The following is a 23,351-nucleotide window of genomic DNA, read 5'->3' as shown; positions in this document are numbered from 1 at the left end:
TGCTCTAGAGCCCGTGAGCCACAACTGCTGAGCCTGCGTGCCACAACTACTGAAGCCCACGCCTAGAGCCCATGCTCCGCAACAAGAGAAGCCACCACAATGAGAAGCCCACGCACCGCAACGAAGAGTAGCCCCTGCTCACCGCAACTAGAGAAAGCCCGCGTGCAGCAACAAAGACCCAACACAGCCAAAAATAAATAAATAAATAAATAAAATTTAAAAAAAAAAAAGAATACATCCATTTTCCTCCCATTGTTATCTCCAGGAAACCTTGGTGTTTAATACAAGATATAAAACATTGGTTGGGCTTTTTGTAAATTACATTGCTTCTTTGGATGTCAAACTTCCAATGCCCTTTGCCTTCTTGAACATCATTATGAACCAGGAATACAGCTGAGAGGCCTCTTAATACCTTCTGGCCATTAAGAAAACTTGTCATTTTAGAGTGCTAGCTTTGGGACTTCCCTGGTGGTCCAGTGGGTAAGACTCCCCACTCCCAATGCAGGGGGCCCGGATTTGATCCCTGGTCGGGGAACTAGATCCCACATGCATGCCACAGCTAAGAAGCCTGCATGACACAAATAGGAGGTCCGCTTGCTGCAACGAAGATCCTGTGTGCTGCAACTAAGATCCGGCGCAGCCAAAAATAATTAATAAAAATAAAGTGCTAGCTTGATTCTCTGGGGAAAACATGGAGCCTCCCTCAGGCCCTCATCTAAATAATTGTGTGTAAAACAAACTGCTATGTGACCAAATATTGCTAATATCTTTAGATTTTAAATGTAAATTTATTTTTAGTTCTTACCTGCTTGGATGTTTTATATTGTTATAATGGTTTCACGTTGATTGATCATAAGCAATTAATATGATATTCCTGTAAGTTATCTTTGGCTGTTTTACTATGCCCAAATGATTAACGTCAGATGACCTGAATGCATCTTGCAGGCAGTCAGCCATGCTTGGTAGTTCTGGAAACTAGTTTTTAGCTAATCGGGTGATTAGCATTCAAGTCTAGTAGTGGTATATGGTTGGTATACATTGAGCTTCCTGCTGTTTGTTTCAGTCACTCCAGACTATGTTCCTCCGCTTGCAAACTTTGACTTGGAAACTTCAGAAGTAACACCTCATACCAGTGCTGCTGTTTCAGCAAAAATCAGAATACAGGGAAATTTAGGTGAGTATGCTCTTTTCTTCTTATTCTGTGTCTCCCTATGTGCCATGTTGAATTGACTTAGAGGTTATGTGCATCAAGGCATCAGTAATTGGAGAGATTATATAATTGAACCCTTTCTTTGGCATGGTTATCAATGAACTATAATTTAAGGTTATAAAATTACCTCCTGTCTCTAGGTAGTCTTCAGCAGGTTGTTTCTTGAAGGCAGTGATATTTAGTAAACATGATTGTTGATTGAGTCACTTTTCTCTTCTTGAAACATAAGGAGGAAGGAAACGAAAAGCAGATGGCAGCAAAATATCCTCCCCTGACCCACTTTCAAAGGAGGATAATTCAGAATGCGGCCCTGCACCATCTGATAGGAGCCCGCTGGAAAAGGTATTGGAATGACTGGTATCTATGAAGGTGTGTGGCAGCCCGGTGAGATTAACGAAGGGCCAGCATTATCCTATGCATTTTACAGAGAGAAAGATTAGGGAAAAGAGAGGTGACCAAACTCTCCTAGGCCTTGGAGTGACCCTCTCAGTAGCAGAGTTTGGGTTAGACTCCGAACATTTATCACTACTACACACTGTTTTTCTAATTATTTTCTTGATTGTATTAGTCCCTTTTTTGCACCCCAGGAATACTTTGAATTCTCTCTTGTAGCAATTAGCAAATTCTGTCTTTGTATGTAGTTCAAGATATACTTCTTTTAGCCTCTTTCCTCTTCCGATCCCAGATTATCTACTTCTCAATGAATTGAGATAACATGAGATGCTTAGTACAGTTTCTTAATACAGATACTTAACAAACAGTAGGTCCTTTTCCTGTAATTGTACCACCCACAGGGTAGGTTTGTGAAATTGCCTAAACCACATGGATCCCAATTACTTCTGTTTTTTAGGTACTGTTTATTGAGAATTTATGTGTAACTCCTCTAATCTTCCTAAAAACTCAAGCTTAGTATTGATATTTACATTTAATAGAGAGGAAACTAAGATCCAGAGAGGATAGGTGACTTGTGCTAAGTTACACAGTTAATAAGTGCTTGAGCAAGGATTTGAAGCCAAATCTTTCTGGCCCCTAAGCTCATAGTTTTCTGTACCACACCATAGTGCCTTGATTTGTCTAATAGTTCATCCCTAAGTGGAAACCAACTGAGTATCGATGTGTGACCTATATCCCAATATTACAATAGGTGATCTGTTTCAGGAATATTTAAGGACTTTGGTAAAAGTTGGTAAAAGGATGTGATGAACTGTAACTTTTTACATAAAATAAATGCACAATTGCATTTTGAAATCTTCATTTAAAATTAGATTAATATAGAAGCCTTATTCTATTGGTTTCTGGTACTTTCTTCCCAGGAGTTCAGAGGGAAAGAAGAAAAGACATCAGTATCGTTACAGAATTACCACGCTTTTTTCCGAGAACTGGACCTTGAGGTCTTCTCTATTCTGCATTGTGGGCTCGTGGCCAAGTTCATCTTAGATACTGAAATGCACACTGAAGTAAGTGACAGAGCTGAGATCCCAGAACTTAATCTTATTTCAGAAAGTTCCTCAGCTCTATTCCTATTTCCAAAAGAAAACCATGACCCTGGGAGAAGTTGGACTCTGGCTTCCAAAGCCTTTATATGTGCAAGTGTGGATGAATAATCATCCTCATCATCCTGATGTTTATAAATCTAAGTTTTTTTATAGTGCATTAGGCATTACAAAAGCTCATGCTAATGATGTGATCCTTACTTTACGTTACTAATAATAACCTATTTAGATTACTTTTGTGGAGCAACACTGTTCTGATTTATAGTTACACAATGCTCTTTTCACTTTTTCATGACATTTGTTCAGTATCCATGAGATGTTTGTTGAGGCCTTTTTTGTTTTTGACGCAAATCTAGATATTGGCAATTCAGTATTACATAAGCATGATGCTTGCCTTCAGATAGCTTATAATCTAATAAAAGAAGGAGACAGCTAGCAGTACTTTGCTATATTGATGGTCTGAACCAAGTACCAGTGAAACTCTGAGGAGAGAATGGTATTTATAATGAAGTTGGAAGTAGAAGACATTTACACAGAGAAGGTACCTTTTGGTATGGGGTTTCACCAGAGAGTAGAGTTTTTCCAGGTTAAAAAAATTTTCTTGAGAAATAGCATGGATTTTTACCAAAGATTTTTCAAGAATGTAAGCTCCTTCAAAATAGAGTATTTTTTTTTTTCAGTCTTTCTACGTCAGCTTGTACTTGGAGATTCTCCATAGTTGTATGTTGAGTGAAAAGTTTGAAGTGAGACTGTATTTGACTCATTCTACTTATGGTAGTGTAATATAGTTATAAGGATCCTACCCAGACTTAATAGTAGCAAAACATTAGGTGAAAGAAAATATGAAAGAATTACTTAATGAACAGAGAAAAGCAAAATTCCCTTTAATTAGTCATTTTTTTATCCCAAGGTACTTAGGAAATGCATCACGGGTCCATAGCTGGAAGGATACACCAGAGGCATTTATTTCTAGAGCAAAAGTGTGTCTTCTAAAGCTATACTGCCGGGACTTCCCTGGTGGTCCAGTGGGTGGGACTCCGTGCTCCCAATGCAGGGGACTGGGGTTCGGTCCCTGGTCAGGGAACTGGGTCCCACGTGCCGCAACTAAGACCTGGCGCAGCCAAAATTTAAAAAAAATAAATAAATAAAACTATCCTGCCTCATTCCCATTTAAAAATTTTAAATTTTGTTTTACTTAAGAAGTGCATGACTTTTTGATTTGTTGACAGAGCACTACAGCCATTTATATGACGTGGGGCAGAATTTCCCCCTTTTTTGGTAATGGTCAGATTCTTCACCCATTGTAAAGAGTAAACATGAAATATGTCCCCCAGAAAGATGGCTAGGACACGCTGGGAATTGCTCTTTCCTTCCTCCGTGTGATAGGCTACAGAAGTTGTGCAGCTTCAGCCCCCTGAGCTGCTTTTCTTGCTGGAAGATCTCGCCCAGAAGCTGGAGAACATGCTAACACCTTCTGTGACCAGGAGATTCCCCTTCCTCAAGGTTAGTACAGGCAGGAGCACAGGCCCTGGCCTCTGGATTTGGAAACAAGGAGGTCTTAGTAGTGAGTAAGTTGTCACTTTCTCTGGTATTGTTTTTGGGTAGCATGGTGGTAACCCCGTTGCCAGCCCACGTTCACCTTGCTTTAGAAAGGAACTCTGAAACAGAGAAAACAAAAAAGCCACCCAAAACAGAAAATGTATTTCTAAATGCTCTGAGCATTCCTGAATCCTGTTCTTTGCTTGGGTTTTGGTTTTAACACCCTCCCAAACTAAGCCCTTGCCCAAGCCTCAGCATAGTAGTCAGCTGTCTAGAGAAGTCCAGAATCTCCAGTGTGTATCTAATGGACAAATGCACGTAGCCTCTGGGGAAGCAGTGGGATGATACAAACGACAAAATGTGCAAGTTTTAGGTGCAAACGTTTAAAATGAGTATATCTAGTTACTTGATCCTTTCTTCGTATACTTACTATTTGCTGTACATTTTTATCAGCCTAAATGATTTCTGTTTTCGTGTGAGTTTTATCTCATTAGTAATTTTGGGTCTATACTTCTCAAACACTGTACTCTATAAAAGCCAATCTCTTGGTTATTTGAAGATTGAGTGAGTTCCCTCTGTCAAAATATATCCCTAGTTTCTTCTGTCCATTCTACCTGGTAGCACAAGGTTTGATTAAACTCTATAATAAATAAACTCTTAGTTTCAGAGAAGCTATCCAACAGTTCCTTCCCTCGTAACTCTGAATTTATTATAGAGCAAAGGAAACCGGAATATTGGATTCTCACATCTCCACCAGAGATCTGCCTCAGAAATCGCTCATAGTGTTGTTCAACTGCTGAGCCCCATGTGTAACCATCTGGAGAACATTCACAACTATTTTCAGGTCAGAAGCCTATCTTATCATTATAGAGACTTAGAAATCGCTTAATGAACAAGAGATTTCATTTTTGGCTGAGAAATATTGAAGGAGAATGAGGGCAATTGCTGAAGCAACAGTCTTAAAAGCATTTTTCTCTTGTAGTGCTTAACTGCTAAGAATCATGGTGTAGTTGATGGACCAGGAATTAAAGGTCAAGAGTACCACATAATGTCTTCCTGCTATCAGAGGCTACTGCAGATTTTACATGGACTTTTTGCTTGGTGAGTATGTGGCAAGTACAGTAGGTAGAGATAATCAAGTATGTCCTTGCTTCTACTTGACAGTCACCAAGGCACTGAGGTATAGAAAAGAAGGAAAGGGCTCCAAAATTTTATGTAAATATGATGCTTATTCTTTCTGGAGTGTTTTTTTTTTTTTTTAATTTTTTAAAATTAATTAATTTTTTTTTTTTTTTTTTTGCTGTGTTGGGTCTTCGTTTCTGTGCGAGGGCTTCCTCTAGTTGCGGCAAGCGGGGGCCACTCTTCATCGCGGTGCGCGGGCCTCTCACTATCGCGGCCTCTCTTGTTGCGGAGCACAGGCTCCAGACGCACAGGCTCAGTAGTTGTGGCTCACGGGCCCAGTTGCTCCGCGGCATGTGGGATCTTCCCAGACCAGGGCTCGAACCCGTGTCCCCTGCATTAGCAGGCAGATTCTCAACCACTGCGCCACCAGGGAAGCCCTCTGGAGTGTTTTTGTCTGCATCATTTCATTTGGTCTTGCACGCTCTGTGTCTTATGGAGTCACTATTATTAACTCATCTGAAAATCAGATGACTTGCTCTTGGCTAACCTGTAACAAATCTGGCCGTCTGATTCTTAGTGAGTTTGCTGTGGCAACCTTTCCCTAATAGCACCAGCGAGACTGTCAGTTAAGAAGTTGTTATTAAACAAGTTGTAGATAAATTCCAGATTATGAGGTAAAGAGCTGAAGGCTGTGTAAGCTGGGGTGTTTAGGGATGCCTTCATGAAATCATGGGACTTCACGGGGCCCTTGGAGGGTAGATGGCTTTTTGGGAGGTAAAGGAAGAAACTGGAAAGCATGGCATGGACAAAAGTAGAAACGAGGGAGGTGTGTCCTTTAAATGCTTTTGTTCCTCAGGGCTGGGTCCTGGCCTCTCTGTTCTCATTATACAGGTTTCCTGGGCAGTCTCACCCAAGCTTAAATTCGTGCTAAAATTTAACTTCTGAGCTACCGGCATTTACCTCCAACTGCCTGCTCAGCACCCCGTTATAGATATGTCATTGACACCTCAGACTCATCACATCCAAAACAAGTGTTTCATCCTTCCCACCGCTCCTTCTGCTTTTCCTGGCTAGATAGATGGCACCACCAGTTGTTGAGCCAGAAACCAGGAGTTATTCTTTGTTCCTTCCTCTACTGTCTACCCTTTCTCTCTCACACATCTGATCACAGAATCCTGCTGAGTTTGTCTTCTAGATAACACCTAAATGACCACCTGTCCTCTCCTCCTCCACTGCTTCCAGACTTCTGTCGTCTCTCACCAGGACTGGATTAGTTTCACAGTTGGTCTCTCTGCCTCCAGCTGTCCTCTTTCGGTCCCTTCTTCACACAGCAGTTAAAGCGATCTTCCCAACACAAACCCGATCTTATCCTAGCGCAACTTTGGCTTCTGATTGCCGTTAGATTTCTCTTGAGTTCAAACTCTTTTACCCAGCTTCTAAGGCCTTTTATTATCTGACTCCTGCTGTTCTACTCACTGTCTTGCACTCTGCCCTCCAGCTATACTGAATTAATTTCAGCACCCTGTATAGCTTTTACCTGGAAGGCTCCACACATACCCATCCTTCTACCAGGATCCTCACCCTCCTTGATCCCCAGTCTTTTCTAACTCATCCTTGAGATCTGGATTTAAACTGTACTTCCTCAGGGGCATCTTCCTTGACCCCCTAGGCCAGGTAAGTCTCCTTTCTGCCTCTCTTATCCCCACTTCTTTCCTAATACTCTTAAGATAAAACTGATCACATTTTATTATAATTACTTGTTGATCTGTCTTCCCTGCTGGACTGTGAGCTCCATGAAGGCAGAGACCAGCCATTGTCATATTCTCAGTACTTAAAAACAGTGCCTGGGCTTCCCTGGTGGCGCAGTGGTTGAGAATCTGCCTGCTAATGCAGGGGACACGGGTTCGAGCCCTGGTCTGGGAAGATCCCACATGCCGCGGAGCAACTGGGCCCGTGAGCCACAACTACTGAGCCTGTGCGTCTGGAGCCTGTGCTCCGCAACAAGAGAGGCCGCGATAGTGAGAGGCCCGCGCACCGCGATGAAGAGTGGCCCCCGCTTGCCGCAACTAGAGGAAGCCCTCGCACAGAAACGAAGACCCAAAACAGCCAAAAAATAATTAATTAATTAATTAATTAATTAATTAAAAAAAAAAAAAAACAAACAGTGCCTGACAAAGGATTTGAACAGATGCTGAAACAAGGAGATAAATAGATGGCAAATAAACACATGCAAAGATATTCAGCAGTATTAGTTGTTAAGGAAATGCAAGTAAAAATCACAGAATGGCTAAATTAAAAAGATTTACCTCTCCAAGTGTTGGCGAGGATGTAGAGTAACTGGAACTCTCACATGCTGCTGGTGCGACTGTACAATGGTACACCCACTTTTGAAAACTGTTTGGCAGTTCCTTAAAAAGTTAGATATACACCTACCATGCAACCCAGCCATTTCATTCCTAGTATTTATCCGAGAGAAATGAAAACGTGTGTCTACACAAAAGCTTGTGAATGAATGTTTATTACAGCTTTATTTGTAATAGCCCCAAATTGGAAACAATTCAAATGTCCATCGAATAGTGAACAGATAAACAAATTGTGGTATGTGGATGTGGTAGAATACTACATTGCAACAACGTGGATGAAAAAAGAATTATAGTGAAGAAAAACCAAGACCGTAAGAGTATGTAGTATTTGATTCTATTTATATAAAATTCTAGAAGAAGCATATAATCTTGTAGTGACAGAAAACAGTTCAGTGGTTGCCTCGCATTGGGCGGGAGGATGGAAGGAGGGATGGATTACAAAGGAATACAAGGCAACTTTTGGGGGTAATAGATATGTTTATTATTTTCAGTGTGGTGGTGGTTTCATGGGTTTATATATAAGTCAGCTGATCAAATTCAGCATTTTAAATACATGCATTTTATTGTATGTCAATTATACTTTAATAAAGCCATCCCCACCTCCCACCTCCCCCCCCCGAAAAACCTGCAGCCCATAAGAGGCCCTCAGAATTCATTTGTGGAAAGGAAGAGAGGCTACCACTGGTGATGTGGAAATGTTTCTAGAGGAGTGAAAGATCTAGGGGGTCAGATTGTGCTGGGCCTTGAAGGTATTTGAAGAAGGCAGAAGAATTTGAATGCTGTCCAGGGAAGCAATTTTGGAGTTTTATGATCACAGCCATGATATAGTGAAAGCAGTGTTTTACGAAAATCCTTTTGGCAGCAGCATTCAGGACAAAGGGATTGGAAAGGCAACCAAAAAGACCAGTCAAAAGATGTTGACATGATCTGTGCATGGGATGATGATAAGGGCCTGGCCTAGAGTGATGGCCTTGGCTTGGAAAGGAAGGGACAATAGGAAAGATAATCTGAAGATAGAATTGTCAAGACTTGACTTGATACAGAAGAAGGAATAAGTTCTTTGCTGAACATCTACTATGGATTAGACATTGATTTAAGCAATTTCACAAAATTATTCCTGTTTTTTTGGAGAAGACTGATAGTTATCTCTAAAATGTACAGAATGAAGGAGAGCTTTGTTTCCCTTGAAAATAATCCTAGGAGGACTGTTAGGTCCTTAAGGAAAGACTTTTTCAGGTGCACTTCAACTTCTAGTCTGATACTCACAGCTGTGACTGAATTTAGCACTTGAGTACTTTCAGCACTTAAGTTCTCCTTTTTCTTCTGTTTTATCGATGGTACAGACTGGAGGCCAGGATCCTCACCTGCTGTCCACGTAATCTTCCTGAAACTGAGCTAAACTACCTTTCCTTGACTTTCCCTTAGGAATGGATTTTTTCAACCTGAAAATACTAATTTACTGTACTCAGCCCTTGAGGTCCTTACTAACCGACTGAAGCCGGGAGAGCCTGACCAAGCCTTGGAGGAGCTGCTTAGGTGGGTCAGACCACATATCCCCGAGTGTTGTCCCAAGAAACTCCTAGGAATAAGATTGGCAAGACTTCTTGGAGATAACTTGGTATTTTCAGTGACTTTTCCTCATTTATGTGAGCTTTCTCATCTGTGTATTCAGATATATCCTGAAGCATTAGAAACTGTTGAATTAATCAAACTAAATCTTTATGCACCCTTCATCCTGTAAAGTTCACCTTTTCAGGTAAGGTAATGTTGATGAAAGCACTGGCCATCTGTAGTCAACTCTTGATTATCCAGGGACCTACTCTGTCTCCTAGTAGGGTTGGGTAATTAGGTAGCAGTTAGTTACCACTGATCACCTGTCCATTTCCCTCATCTTGGGAGAAGAGGAGCCTAGGCTGAGGGCACAGGAGGTGAGAAGGAGCTCTAAGGGGCACAGCCTCCAGCCTCTACCCCAGCTTCAACCAGAGCACCTTGGTCTTTCCCTTACCTCTCCTGATAGCCTAGGCCATCACTGGGTCCACAGTCAGTGCTTGTCATTCCTGCCTATAGAGCCTTATTTCATTTTCAATACAGTACTTTTAAATTTGTTTGACTTCCTTCCCGCCAATCAATCAGGAGTTGACTCTAGTTTTATTTCACCTACGGTTTTGGATTAATTGTGACTCCTCATCTGCCATTACTTCAGAGCATTGAAAGCTAGCCATTTTCAGTACATTTATTAGAAGCTCTGCTTTCTCTGCCTTATCATTTCCTTTCACTTTGTCCCTATGAACCCAGAATTTAAACATTATTCTCAGTGTGTTGCCTAATGCCTTAAAAAGCAAATAATTTATTCTACACTGAGAATAATGTAATCAGCATGGCCTATGCTAGCACTTGGGTATCTTGGCATACATGACCTCTTCAAGGCCAGCATTCCATCCACTGGGCTCTGGCCTCCATGCCCTAACTTTCTTTATACAAAGTTATAGTCTCTATAAGGTCTTGAAAGAAGGTTCTACTAAAGCCCCTGCAAATGAGGAGGATTCTGATTAGACCATCAAACATTTAAGCGGACTTAGATAACTCATGGATTTAGACACATCTGTAATACTTGTGGTGTTGTTTTTTATTTTTTTTCTTGTCTCCTTACAGCCAGAGCTTCCATTACTTGCAGAATTTCCATCTCAGCATTCCCAGTTTCCAGTGTGCTCTTTATCTCATCAGACTTTTGATGGTCATTTTGGAGAAATCTACAGCTCCTACTCAGAACAAAGGAAAAATTGGTGATGGGCCATATCCTCTTTCTTCTTTCATGAATAGACTTGTAAACTTAGGGCTTCCTAGGACCTTGTAAATTTTGTAAGCAAATCTGTCCATAACTCTGGATGTGCTCTCTTGCTATACCAAGAAGGACATTTTTCCAGAAGGAGCTATGTCTGATCTTTGCTGACAGTGATTGGACCGAGTGTGGTTAGTTCAGTTGGCTAGATTTTGTTTGGCTTTTGTTTATTTATGTCCTTTTTTTTTTTTTTTTTTTTCCCTTAAGTGTCTGAGACATTTGACTGAAAGACATAAACCATGAAGTTAATAAAATGGGAGAGAGAGGAGAAATCAGAATTAAGTGTAAAGAAAGGTCTGGCCCCATCCCTGATCTTTTTCTTTCTTTCTTTCCTCCTTTTATTTTTTTTTAATTTTTATTTATTTATTTTTGGCTGCGTCGGGTCTTAGTTGCGGCACACAGGATCTTTCGTTGCAGCGCGTGGGCTTCTCTCTAGTTGTGGCACGAGGCCTTTTCTCTAGTTGTGGTGCGCGGGCTTAGTTGCCCTGCGGCATGTGGGATCTTAGTTCCCCGACCAGGGATCGAACTGGCGTCCCCTGCATTGCAAGACGGATTCTTAATCGCTGGACCACCAGGGAAGTCCCCCTGATCTTTTTCTTTAACTATCTTTTGACGTAGCTCTTGGAATGCATCTCACTGATACAACTCAATTGGCAGCACAGACAGAAAGCAAGGAGAACGTGCAAAACAAACCTTTATTATTCCCTGTTGTTTAAAAGGGGAGGGTTTGGTATGAATCTAGGAAGCAGCCAGCCACTGCTTGTTGGCCTGCCAAGGAGGAGCTGAGATGGACTTCCCACTGCCCAGCAGCATTCCTTTTCTCTGTGTGTCTGTGTGGTTCATGTTTGTGTCAAGACAGGGTAAGAGGGTGGGACATGTTGAGTCTTAGAGAAATGGGTTTATTTCTGGTAGAAGAACCAGTAGAGCAGGAACTCATGACAGCTTTTTTTCAAATTGTCTGTTAGCCCAGGAACGTCATAGTAAATATAAAAGAATAATCCTTTTGGTCAATAATCATCCCCAAAAGCCTGCAAAACAAGAGTGAAGTTCATTTTCCATGAATGAGATGTCTTTGCCTTGTTTCTCCAACAGCTTCCCTGGCCAGACAGTTCCTTTGTCGGGTGTGGCCAAGTGGGGAGAAAGAGAAGAGCGGCATTCCTAATGACCAGCTCGAGGCTTTGCTTAGGTGAGAGGCTCAGTTTCTGTCCACAAGCCAAATAGCCTTCCATTTTGCCACTGTTCAGATCCCTTGTCTGGTCAAAAACTGAGAAATTACCTTGGTTAGGAGTAACTTGGAAGCAGTGAAGTAGGTTTGAAATTAACATAATTTGGAATATGTGGATTGTCAGATCTTCTCGTTCTGTTTTATACTGTCAGCTAGTTCTTTATTAAATCAAATCATAGAGGAAGTGGGGGAGTCTGCTGTTGTATCCTGCCTTGTTAACCAATGAGTCAGATATTTATTATTGCCTACCGTATCCAAGACACAGCCATCACTTCCAAGGTGTCTAACTGTATTTCCAACTGAGACATCATTTCCTTTACCTCCTGACAAGTATTTGGAATCCTTATTAAAAATAAGTATTGGGAGTTCCCTGGCGGTCCAGTGGTTAAGACTTGGCGCATTCACTTCTATGGCCCCAGGTTCAATCCCTGGTTGGGGAACTAAGATCCCACAAGTGGTGCAGCCAAAAAATAAAAAATAAAATAACATAAAATAAATGCTAATAGTTGTCTTAAAGCTTAGTACCTGGTAATGTCTTAAGAAAGAAATCTTGATTTAGGAATTCTGTAACATGCGTTCATACTCCTATGGCTGTCAATGCAGCATCTACCTGGAGCACACAGACGGTGTTCTGAAGGCCATAGAGGAGATCGCTGGTGTTGGTGTCCCGGAACTGATCAACTCTCCTAAGGAGGCATCTTCCTCCACATTCCCTACACTGACCAGGTAAGGGAGTACTGTCCTCTTGTTCTCTCCCTAAGTTAGAATCACACTGTCTAATGTATGTAGTTTCCAAATAACTACCTTACTCTTCATCTAGTTCTGATACAGAGGGTAGGTACAATCATTCATTCAACACACGCAGTGTCTACTGTGCATTCTCTCCAAGCGGCTCTTAGCCAGCCCATGTGAAAGGACCTTACTGAGGAATGAATTTTTCAGTAGTTACAGTCTTCAGCGGCATTGGATATTTAATCACCAGGCTTCTATCAGTGCTTTCATCCTTTAAATGTGAAATTACTTTTCCAGTATTTTAGCCATCTTTGAAGGATACAATGATTGTTGTATCTAACCATATAGGTCTCACATAATGGGTTTTGTGTCTCATAATATCAATGGTTATCTGACACTTGTATGGTCTTCACAGTTTATAACACACTCTTACATCGTTTCTCTCATTTGATCCTTTTGATGAATCTGTGAGGTAGGTATCATTACCCCTGTTTCACTGATGAGAAAAATGAGTGTTAGGGGGCTTGCTCAGTTGATTCAGGCAATAAAGTAAATATGGAACTAGGAACTTAAACTCAGATCTTCTCACCACTACTTCCCTGCTCTTTACCACTACACTCACCCTTCATGAAGTTAATCCCCTTATTTCACAGACCATCTTCTCGGCTCATTTCTAAATCCTTCTCACTCTCGTGTCCTCTGAGGGTGGACCCTAGTGAAAGGACATTCAGAGAGGTGGGGAAGGAAATAACTTTTGGCACTTTGTTTCTGAGCAGTGCATCATTGTGTGGGCATCATGCTTTTCTCTTCTAGGCACACGTTTGTCATTTTCTTCGGTGTGATGATGGCTGAACTAGAGAAGACAGTGAAAGGTCTTCAGGCTGGAACAGCAGCAGACTCGGAGCGGGTAAGTCAGGTATTCCCACCCCAAGAAGTAGACTCTGGATTACTTGGAAGCTGCTGATTCTTCTACTCCTTGGGTCCAGAATTTTCTCCTAAGCTATTTCCTTCAAGTTACTAAGATCCAGGATATTTTTTCAAAGAGCTTCTGGTTTAATTTCCTTTCCCTCTGGTTGGAAGTGAGGATTGGGCTCTGTTTTACCTGGCTACTTCCCAGGGGACTTGGGACTCCATAGACCTAGTCTGGAAAAAAATATCTTCGGTTGCAGCCTCATGTACCCGGGTGCAACTTGTGATCTGGCATGAGGTGAGCAGGCCTGTTTGAGATGCTGTGGTAGCCTGGGCCTTGGTAGCCTGCTAACCAGAACTGAGCTAGCCTGCTGGGAGATAGGGCTTGCATAGGGAATCAGAGAAGCCACGGGGAGCTGATGGCCCAGAGATACGTTGCAGAGGCTTTTTCCTACTTGGAAATTATTGAAGAGAAGTCCTCTTTTTAGAAAGTCTCTATAAGATACCCTAATGTTACCACATATATGCAGGCCTCAGAACCATCTTGTGGGTGCACTGGTTGCCACATCTCTGTAGGAGGATAATTGGCTTAAATCTCTGTATAACTGTGTAGTTCAAGAACCATATATTAGTAGGAGAACAGTAAGAGAAGTATTTGGCTGTGATTCAGAGGTGTCTGTATATTTGGCTGCCTCCAGATTCATGAAGAGAAGCTCCTCTACTGGAACATGGCTGTTCGAGACTTCAGTATCCTCATCAACCTGATAAAGGTGAGTATGGAGGCTCCTTATCTCATCTCACTGGCTAATTGCAGGAACCACCAAGGGGCCTGGCTTCCAAAATGGACCCTCCCGCTCCTCTCCCCAGCCTCCCTTGGGGACCTGCTTCCCCCATCTTCCTCCCTATGCCCCACCCACCCTGGATAACCCCTTCCCCTCTTCCTGGGCAGTGTCTTTTCCTTCTCTGCCTCCCTCCTTCCCATCTGTGCCACAGCACTTAACTATTTAATGGGTCCTTCCCCGTGTCATCCCCACCACCACCCCGCCGTGGGTCTGAGCACATTCCCCACTGTGTCCCTCTTCCAACCTGAGTGCCTTCTTTATCCCTCACACATACTCTGTGCTCTCCCCCACTCCATGATTTTGCTCAGACTGTTCCTCCAGCTTAGAATGTTGCTCTCTCTCCTTTCTGCCTCATCTACTCTTTCTTCAGGCTTCAGATCAAGGTTTGGGGCCTCTGCAATGCCATCTTCTTAACATTCCCAGTTGGAATCAATTCCTTGTTCCTCTATGCTCCCCTCTTCCTTTTCCTGAACTTCAGTTACAGGGATTACTTCGTTCTGCTTTGTAATTGATTTGTTGACATGTTGGCCTGCTTTCTTCATTTTAGACGTCTCTGCAACACTCAGAGCTGTGCTTTGCGCGGTGGGGAGGAGGCTGGGGTGCTCAGAGGAGCAGACTTCAGCTTTGGTTTCTTGTCCTTCATCTCTCCAGGTGTTTGATAGCCGTCCTGTTCTGCATGTATGTTTGAAGGTGAGACCGGCCCTCTTTAGTGTTTATTCCTCCTGTGAGTTAGCTGAGTGGAATTGCTTTATACCTTGCCCAAAAGCCAGTCTCCAGAATCTGTGCTATCAGGTAGTCTAGAAAAGACCATGGATATGTTCTTCCATACTAGTTGGATGACAAGAGAAACCAATTTTCCTATGAGTTTGAAAACTTAGTCTTAGAAATAGGATGAGTGGCTTCAGGAGCAGTAGTCACTCCCTGCTATTCCTTCCCAGGCAACAGAAAGGAAGGAGGAGTGGGTGATTGGTCTTTTTAAAGCCCATGTGTGGCCTTATCAATGTGGGAGCTGGTGTTCTGGTATCTGCTGAACTCCTCTGCCGGGGGATATCCCAGATTAGCCCTAGATTTGATGGTAAACCCATCAAATCTTTGATAGCTTAAGAGCTAAAGAACACTATAGGGAGAATGCTTCTAGCCCCACTCTTGACAGTTCCTTCTAGCGGATGGTGCCCCATTGTCATTATCTTCTGGCTTCTCTCTTCCTCTTTACTCGCTCCACCCTGGTGCCATTATGGGAGATGGGTGAGAAGGGGGAGTCATTTACCTGATTGGTAAATTGGGCAAGTGGTCATGTGCTTTCTCAGCTCTACCCAGTTCTTTCCTCTTGAGAGTAAGGTGTCCTCGGGGAGCTGGGGTTCCTCTCTGTTCCTCTGTGCCCTCATTCTCAAGCTGAGCAACACCCCTGAATTGACTGTGTCTGGGGTAGGTAAGTCTGCCTAATTCTGGGGCTTAGTTAGCAGGCTCATTTAGCTTTTGCATTAAGCTACATTCTCCAAATTAACCTTTTGGACCCTTTCCAATTTATTTTTTATATATAAAAATAAGAAAAGAAACCCCCTGGTCTGGGAAATGTTACGCTGCCTTAGGCAGGGGCCTTTCAGGTAAAAGACCTCAGCTAGAGGTCATCACCAATGTATCTCTTCTCTTCTTCAGTACGGGCGTCTCTTTGTGGAAGCATTTCTGAAGCAGTGTATGCCTCTCCTAGACTTCAGTTTTAGAAAACATCGGGTAAGAACTGAGAACAGAGAGCAAAGACATGCTCTGTACAGTTGTTCAGAAGATACGTCCACGGCGATTCTTGGGCTGGCATGGGGGTGGTCCCCTTGCCCAGGTTCTGGGCCACAGATCTGCTTAGGTACTTCTCGTCACTTCAGCTATCCCCAGAGATGCCCATGTAGGACTGAATATTCCGTAGTACATCCGCCTTCCTACTTCTCCTCCAGATTTGAGGATGGTTGTTCTTTTTAGCTTGATTTTATTGTGCTGCTGCAGTCCCAGGACCTCACACATTAGTGTGTCATTTGCTTATTCCTGTGTGCTTCTCTAAGTCTGGTCTTGGGAATTTAAAAACAAAAACAAACGAAAAAAACCTCATTTGTGTTGTAAACTCTTGTTATAACGGACAGTCTTGAGAGTTTTTTACCCAAGTGGGCTCCAAGACTAGAGTAGTGAAATAAGAATAGAAACAGGGACTCCCCTGGCAGTCCAGTGGTGAAGACTCTGCGCTTCCACTGTAGGGGGTGCAGGTTCCATCCCTGGTCGGGGAACTAAGGTCCCGCGTGCCCCACAGTGCAGCCAAAAATTTTAATTTAAAAATAAAAAGAACAGAAACAGAGATGATTACTTCTTACACGTACTTAGCAAGTTGAACTTTGCAAAACACTCTCACAATATTTGGCTGGCCCCTCATAACTCAGAAAGATAAAGGGGAGGATAGCCAGTGATCACTCCTCCTCCTATTTGAGGGCCAAATTAAGCCAAATTTTGCTAGGCCAAATTGTCTAGCATAATATTGAAAAATTGTGAATCACTATGTTGTACACCTGAAACTTATATAATATTGTAAATCAACTATACCTCAATTTTAAAAAAAGAAGAGATGATTATCCATATACAGCTGGAACCTGCAGGTCTGATCCTCTTTGGAACCCTTGGTTGCAAGAATATCTTGCATATAAAATGAAATGAGAACGTTTCATATGGCACTTACGAATGTTGTTGGTTATAGGAAGATGTTCTGAGTTTACTGGAAACCTTCCAGTTGAATACAAGGCTGCTTCATCACCTGTGTGGGCATTCCAAGGTAAGATGGAAAGCAGGTCACACCACCAGCCCACCTGTTGGTTTAATCTGTGGTTGTGATTTTGGAGATCCATGGGCTCCAGTGCCTTCGTCCTTTTTTACCCCTCTGAAGCCTTTGTTTCTGGGACTATGTCTGTCCAAAGGCAGTTTATTCAGAGTGGTCAAATCCTCAGTTGCTGGCAGAGATTGGGTAATCATCTAGAGGGGAATTTCTGCATCTGAAATTTGACTCAAACTCCATAGCCCTGTTTCCTCCAGGAGCTCTTCTTTGGTGAGAGAATGTTGGTGGATGTGTAACTGCTACAAAGTGCTCTGGGCAGTAGGAATATTATGTAAGTGATGACTCTGCTGGAGACAAGAGGTAGTTCTAAAAGCAGCTGTTTTTCGAGCTTTTCAGCTGTACTATTTACTTGTCAAGGAACACATCTGTCTCTGTGAGAACATTTTAGCATTGAAGGACTTTTCCACTTGAAGCCTGGAGTTGAGCCAGTCATTTTTTGTGTGAAGGAACACAGAACCATGGAGTTCTGCAGTCACTGGCAAGCCCAGTTCCTGTTGTTGAGTTCCTCCCCTGGTTCTAACTTTTTAAGGTGCTGAACAGTGGAATTTTATAAGAACTCCTGCAGCTAAACAGGGATCCTCTCTGTTGTTTAGTATCAGTAGAATATACATTCAAGAATATTTTATGTAAATTCATTGATAATTGATCAATAAGAGGTTATGAAGAGGAACCGTGAGGTGTTGGTGGTATGTCTTCTAGGCTCTTTTAGCTTGAAGGACAGCTGCCATTCTCTTCGGGATACTCTGCCGGACTACTGCTCTTTGATGGAACATGTCTCTGGCCTGTACTGGCAGGGCATATGGTCTTGTTCAGTGTTCAAGGTGTCAGGAATTCAAAAGTTTCTGTATAGGAAATGTGAAAGCATGATGATTAAACCCAGATGAGTTGGATGCATTTGTTTCCATTCAGATTCACCAGGACACGAAACTCACCAGACATGTGCCTTTGCTCAAAAAGACCCTGGAGCTGTTAGTTTGCAGAGTGAAAGCCATGCTCATCCTCAACAATTGCAGAGAGGCTTTTTGGCTGGGCAATCTCAAAAACCGGGACTTGCAGGTAAGCCTGGGATCCCGCCAGTAATCTCCTACTCCCTTTCTTTGTGAGAGCATTGGAAAGTATCTAAGGGAGGTCACCTAAGCCCCACTCTCTCAATACTCAAAACTGCTTTTCTCAAATCTGTGACTGTTGAGCTCTTAACATTAGGGTACATTGCCTTTGGGCCCTGGTTGCAGGTTGCACTCCTCATCCCAGGCAGCGAAGGCACCAAAACATACCATTGATATAAACAAGGCCTCAGACATAGAGGAGCAGATCAGGAAAACCTCTTTCCATAGCTAGAGGGATACCTTTAAGCCCTACTGTGGGTAGATTTAGAATATTTTTGTATATGGAGAAACTTTGTTTAGTTATTTTTGTTTTTTCCCCCTAAAACCAGTCTGTCTTGTTCCTGAAATTATTCTCTGGCTAATTTTAACAAATGAGCATTTCTTAGTTCTTTCAATTGTCTGACTGACTGGCTGAAATCTTGTGTTGCTTATACTACTACTTTGGAGTTACAGCATTTTTCAAATACAGTCCAAGCCCTCCTCATTCATGCTTACAACATCTGAGTTTTAAAATCTTATATATGAAAAGAATAGCTCCCCAGAGAATTAGCTTCCTTTCTTCACATCCATTCTTGTTTCCATGAGAAAATTGAAGCTCAGCAAAGTTAAGTAACTTATCATTCAGCCATAGGTGAGTGGAGCAAGGGTTTGAGTCCAAACAGTCCTGATCCAGATTTGATGTTCTTAAACCATTTTAGTATACCATCCTTTAGCCTTTACATGGCCATTTGTGATTGGTGTGTTGGTGTTCATGCTCACATACCTTAAGGTATTTGGGAAACTTTAGAACCATATTCAGCATTACCTGAAAGAGTCACCAATACAGTCTGGCCTTGTAAAACTAGTATGATATTAGAATACAAAGATGAACCATTTGTAAAACTACATATTGTATCAGAGCCACAAGCATCTTAGAAATCTTGGGTTGATTATCACTTCTCTAGATGCTGGATCACAGGTTGGTGTCCATGTTTGACCATATTTGAATGACTGAATATCTTTCTTTGCCTTGTCTATAAACTAAGCCTTTCTCCCCTTGAGACCCCAAATGTGATCATTATAACCCACTGTTTGTCCTGGCCCATTCACATTCAGGGTGAAGAGATTATATCCCAGAATTCCCAGGAGAGCGCAGCAGATGAGAGTGAGGATGATGCGTCATCCCAGGTCTCCAAGAGCAAAGGAACAGAGGTATGTCTGTAAAAGGCACCAGAGTGGCATTGATGGTAGAGAGTGCAGAACTTTCCCTGCTTGATTTTATAATCAGATACTTCTACGCCCATCTCCATTCCCTCCAAAAAAGCTTCTGTGCTTATGTGAATTCTGGGGGGGCCAGAAAAAAAAAAACCCACACAATATTATAATCACTCAATATTTTAATCACAACTTGAGTATCTGGAGTTGTTTGTAGCATATGTTATAGAGTTGAAAATTCCTTTCCATTATAGCCTCCTGAATTCATACGAAACCATTTTAGAGGGGAGATAAGAAGAGGTCAAAGTGTTCTCTAAGTGTTGAGAAGAATGAGTTAAACCATTTAAACATGTGTTTGAATATCTAAAATAGAAATGTGAAAGCTAAAGCACAGAATCAAAAGCTGCTACCACTGAGGACTAAAGTAAGAGTAGGAGCCCTTATGCTCTTTTGGGCTACTACCAATGCTTTTGGGACTTTAAAGAAAACTAAGGAAAAATGTATATATTTATAAAAGTTTGTTACAATTCAGGTGGGTTATAGATACAGAGAAGCTGAGATTTAAGAACCGCTGCTGTGGATACAATTTGTAATGCAATTTGAGGCTGATGTGTAAGGATCATTTAGTATGAAAAATTCTTTTATTACATGGTCCTCTGTTTTATTTGTATAGAATATCTCCACCTTGTTCTCATAAAAAAGTTTTATGGCTTTTTCCCCCCTATAAATTTATTTATTTATTTATTTTTGGCTGTGTTGGGTCTTTGTTGCTGCATGCGGGCTTTCGCTAGTTGCGGCGAGCGGGGCCTACTCTTTGTTGCGGAGCACGGGCTTCAGTAGTTGCGGCACGCGGGCTTAGTTGCTCCGCGGCATGTGGGATCTTCCCAGACCAGGGCTCGAATCCGTGTCCCCTGCATTGGCAGGTGGATTCTTAACCACTGCGCCACCAGGGGAGTCCCCATAAAAAAGTTTTGAGGCAGACGATATCGTATTAGTTTGGTGCTTTGTCATAAGCAAGCCTCCCAGATTAGATTTTACAAACCAGAGAGAATTTTACTCTGGATTCCTATTGGATTGTGAATTTAACTAACATTTCATTCTATACTGAATGCCCGTTTTGTTCCTATGTCACACACATGCAGTAGAGCTGGAGGGCCGTGGCTTATTTACAAATCATGCATATTTGGTTGGGTTGCAGAATGGCGTAAGTCAGTATCAAAATGGCTCCCTCCATCGTCTTGGCTTAGAGGCCATGATATCAGAATGGGGGAGCCTCTGATTCATTCTCAAAAGAATGGTTTAAAACCTATCATTGGTTTTAACAACGATACAATACAGTCATGTGTGCTGTGGGAGCAGTGTTGCAAGTCATGGCGTCGCCCGGATGACCTAAAATATTTAATTATCCTTTGCCTCTTAGGACAGTGGAGAAGATGAAGCAAGTGATGGAGCAAAGGAGCAAGAGAGTGATGAGAGTGATGATGACTGATTAGACCACAGAAAGATACTCCCTCCCCATCTCTGCCAGCTACTTACCCTTTTGTGTTCAGGGTTTCACATCTGCTCTCTGCCTTTCTAACTGGAAGCATCCTATTTTGTCCTTAAAGAAGGGGCTTTATTGAATCAACTTAATTGTGGATTTCACAGGTTGTCTACTAACATCAAAGACCGTGGCTCAGAATTCGAATGTAGCGTTACTTACCAATTTAGGCGAACATGGCAGTGCTGTGCTGCAGAGTAGTCATGATTCTGAGCTTCAGGAGCTAGTTTTGAAACTCTGGATTTATTCTAGAATTTAGGCTTGTACCAGTTTTACAAATAAATTCTGTTTTAAGTTCTGCCTCAGCTACCTCATTCCTCTTTTCGAATTTCCTTCATAGATGGAACTGAATTGGTGTTTGTGCAGAGAAATAATGGAGACTGGTACAACACATCAGTTCTACCAATTACAATCATATGTTCGCTATTACAAGGATCCTCTTATTTGAGATGAGAAGATATTTGTGATCTTTTTTGGAGGAGTGATGAACTTCTTTTAATGCCCAAAGAAAGTCGAATGTTTGGCTGCTTTTTAAATTTTTGGTGGTCATGTAGATATGATAAAGGAGAAAAAGGCAGCATCAAATTCATGTTAACTTTGCATATGTAATTTTTATTTTATTTCCACATTATTCTGAGTTATACCTATAATCTAGTTACAACAGTGCTATAAAATTACTTGTAGTTTATTAAAAATAGAACATTAGGAGTACATTTCAGCTAAAATGGGGAACTCTCATGTCTTCTGCCAGAAAGCCCAGTTTCAGTGCTGCTACCAAGTTCTTTTTTGCCAGGCTGTAAATATTAATTAATATTTGTTTTATTTCTACCCACTTTTGTACTCTCTGGTAGTATTAGGGTGTGGCTGGTTAGGTTTTTATGTTGTCTTTTTGGTGGGGGAGGTTATTTGTTTTTTGTTTTTTTAAATTAATCGTTGACCCACATATAGATTTTTGACCCCTTCATCCTCATGTACATAGAAATCCATAATCTCCTTCCTTGACACTCTTTGTTTCCCCAACTCATTGTGGTCTTCAGTGTTGAAGAGAGTTCACAGTAGGCTCATTGGTTTATGTGGTTTGTTTAATGGTTCTTTATCACATGTACATGTCAATGCTAGTTTGACTCTAAATGGTTGTTCAGCTTTACAATGGAAATGTTCTCCCTTGCTCTGTTACTGGCCCATTTTTGGACGGGAAGAGAGGAGGGGGGCTCCGGATTGTCACTGCTTGACTGAAAAGCAAGATGGCTGGGGCAAACACAGTTTCCTTTACACGGAAAAGTCTATGTAAGCTTCAGGCACATAGCAGAAGGCGTGGTGTGAGGAATGGGGATCAGATGGGGACACTTTACTTGGAGTGTTGCAAGGCAAAGGTGCACTTCTTGTACGTCGCATACAGCAAGAGGATGGAGCGCAGCATCTGTTTGCACATGGTCACTGTCATCTGAATCTGAGGCTCCTTAAGTCCAGTGGGCCACTGGTGCTCCCGGCTGATGATTTTGCAAAAGGCTGACTTGTCTGAAACTCTGAAGGTCCCGGTCCACTTTGGCGGCTGAGCCGTGATGACCCTGCCAAAGACAGAATCCACTCCATTGAGGCAGACAGGCTGGGGCTTCCTGACCAGCCCTTTCTTGTTGTTCATGGTTCGGAGCTCTGACGTGTGGCAGGGCAACTTGGGACTCACCCCAGGCTCCAGGAATGGACTGTCTAGAACTAGAGTGACCTCTTGGAAGCACAGCTGCACTTCAAGATCAGAAGGGGTGTGGGGGAAGCAGGGGCAAGCCCTAAAGGGGTGCTTGGAAGAAGGTGTAGGTGTTGTATGCCGCAGCCATTGGAAGCTCTCATCCAGTGGGGTCCATGGTGACCAGAGCTGGTATCCTGCCATTGACAGTCCTAGAGGAGAGGAATGAGAACATGGAATTTTCCTAGCATGCTTTTGGCAAGGGCATGGCTGTTTAAATTCACATCTCTGTCTCATTATTGACTTCAACTTACTCTGTAGTTCTCATGAAAAGATTCCAGTAGATGTTAGGATACTAGTAATTCTATAAAGGGCAGTAGAGGATAGTGACAAGTATTGAATCTGGCAACTGCTGTGTGTACTTTATTAAACCTTATCACAAGCCTCTGAAGGTAGGTTTTTACCCATTTTACAGATGAGGAAATAGATTTGTCCAAAATGGAGCGTCCCTGTTCAGCATTAGGATCTGTGCTGTGTTGACAACTGCTGAAGTCAGAATCTATGCCTCTCAGGTGGCAGAAGCTGCTGGCATTTCATGATGAGACATTATTTGTGGATGGATGCTCAGAAAGGTGTGTCTTGCCAAATATTTGTGACCCTAAATCCCATGCATTTATACCGTTGGTTCTC

At 42.2% G+C, this 23,351-nt stretch overlaps 2 protein-coding genes across 6 annotated transcripts in view; one reads left to right on the top strand and one right to left on the bottom strand.

Moving 5' to 3' along the window:
* Positions 1-21,285, top strand: part of FANCD2 (FA complementation group D2) — a 55,037-nt gene extending 33,752 nt beyond the window's left edge. For all 5 annotated transcript variants that reach the window (XM_068558298.1, XM_068558300.1, XM_068558299.1 and 2 more), the window contains 18 exons: positions 1,064-1,174; positions 1,440-1,552; positions 2,524-2,667; positions 4,090-4,206; positions 4,958-5,086; positions 5,225-5,343; positions 9,153-9,263; positions 10,380-10,510; positions 11,659-11,752; positions 12,395-12,517; positions 13,337-13,430; positions 14,131-14,202; positions 14,926-14,964; positions 15,931-16,005; positions 17,006-17,080; positions 18,050-18,196; positions 19,342-19,437; positions 20,861-21,285. In XM_068558298.1, coding sequence (XP_068414399.1) covers positions 1,064-1,174; positions 1,440-1,552; positions 2,524-2,667; positions 4,090-4,206; positions 4,958-5,086; positions 5,225-5,343; positions 9,153-9,263; positions 10,380-10,510; positions 11,659-11,752; positions 12,395-12,517; positions 13,337-13,430; positions 14,131-14,202; positions 14,926-14,964; positions 15,931-16,005; positions 17,006-17,080; positions 18,050-18,196; positions 19,342-19,437; positions 20,861-20,929 — 1,859 coding nt within the window. In that variant the 3' untranslated portion in view covers positions 20,930-21,285. The remainder of the gene's footprint in view (positions 1-1,063; positions 1,175-1,439; positions 1,553-2,523; positions 2,668-4,089; positions 4,207-4,957; positions 5,087-5,224; positions 5,344-9,152; positions 9,264-10,379; positions 10,511-11,658; positions 11,753-12,394; positions 12,518-13,336; positions 13,431-14,130; positions 14,203-14,925; positions 14,965-15,930; positions 16,006-17,005; positions 17,081-18,049; positions 18,197-19,341; positions 19,438-20,860) is intronic.
* A 1,043-nt stretch (positions 21,286-22,328) lies between these two features.
* Positions 22,329-22,865, bottom strand: FANCD2OS (FANCD2 opposite strand). The gene has a single exon (XM_068556888.1). The coding sequence runs from the start codon at positions 22,863-22,865 to the stop codon at positions 22,329-22,331; it is 537 nt and encodes a 178-aa protein (XP_068412989.1).
* Between the last annotated feature and the right edge of the window lie 486 nt (positions 22,866-23,351).

Source organism: Eschrichtius robustus, chromosome 12 (assembly GCF_028021215.1).
Source record: "Eschrichtius robustus isolate mEscRob2 chromosome 12, mEscRob2.pri, whole genome shotgun sequence".
Classification (NCBI taxonomy): Eukaryota; Metazoa; Chordata; class Mammalia; order Artiodactyla; family Eschrichtiidae; genus Eschrichtius; species Eschrichtius robustus.
This window is presented reverse-complemented; position numbering and strand designations above follow the sequence as displayed.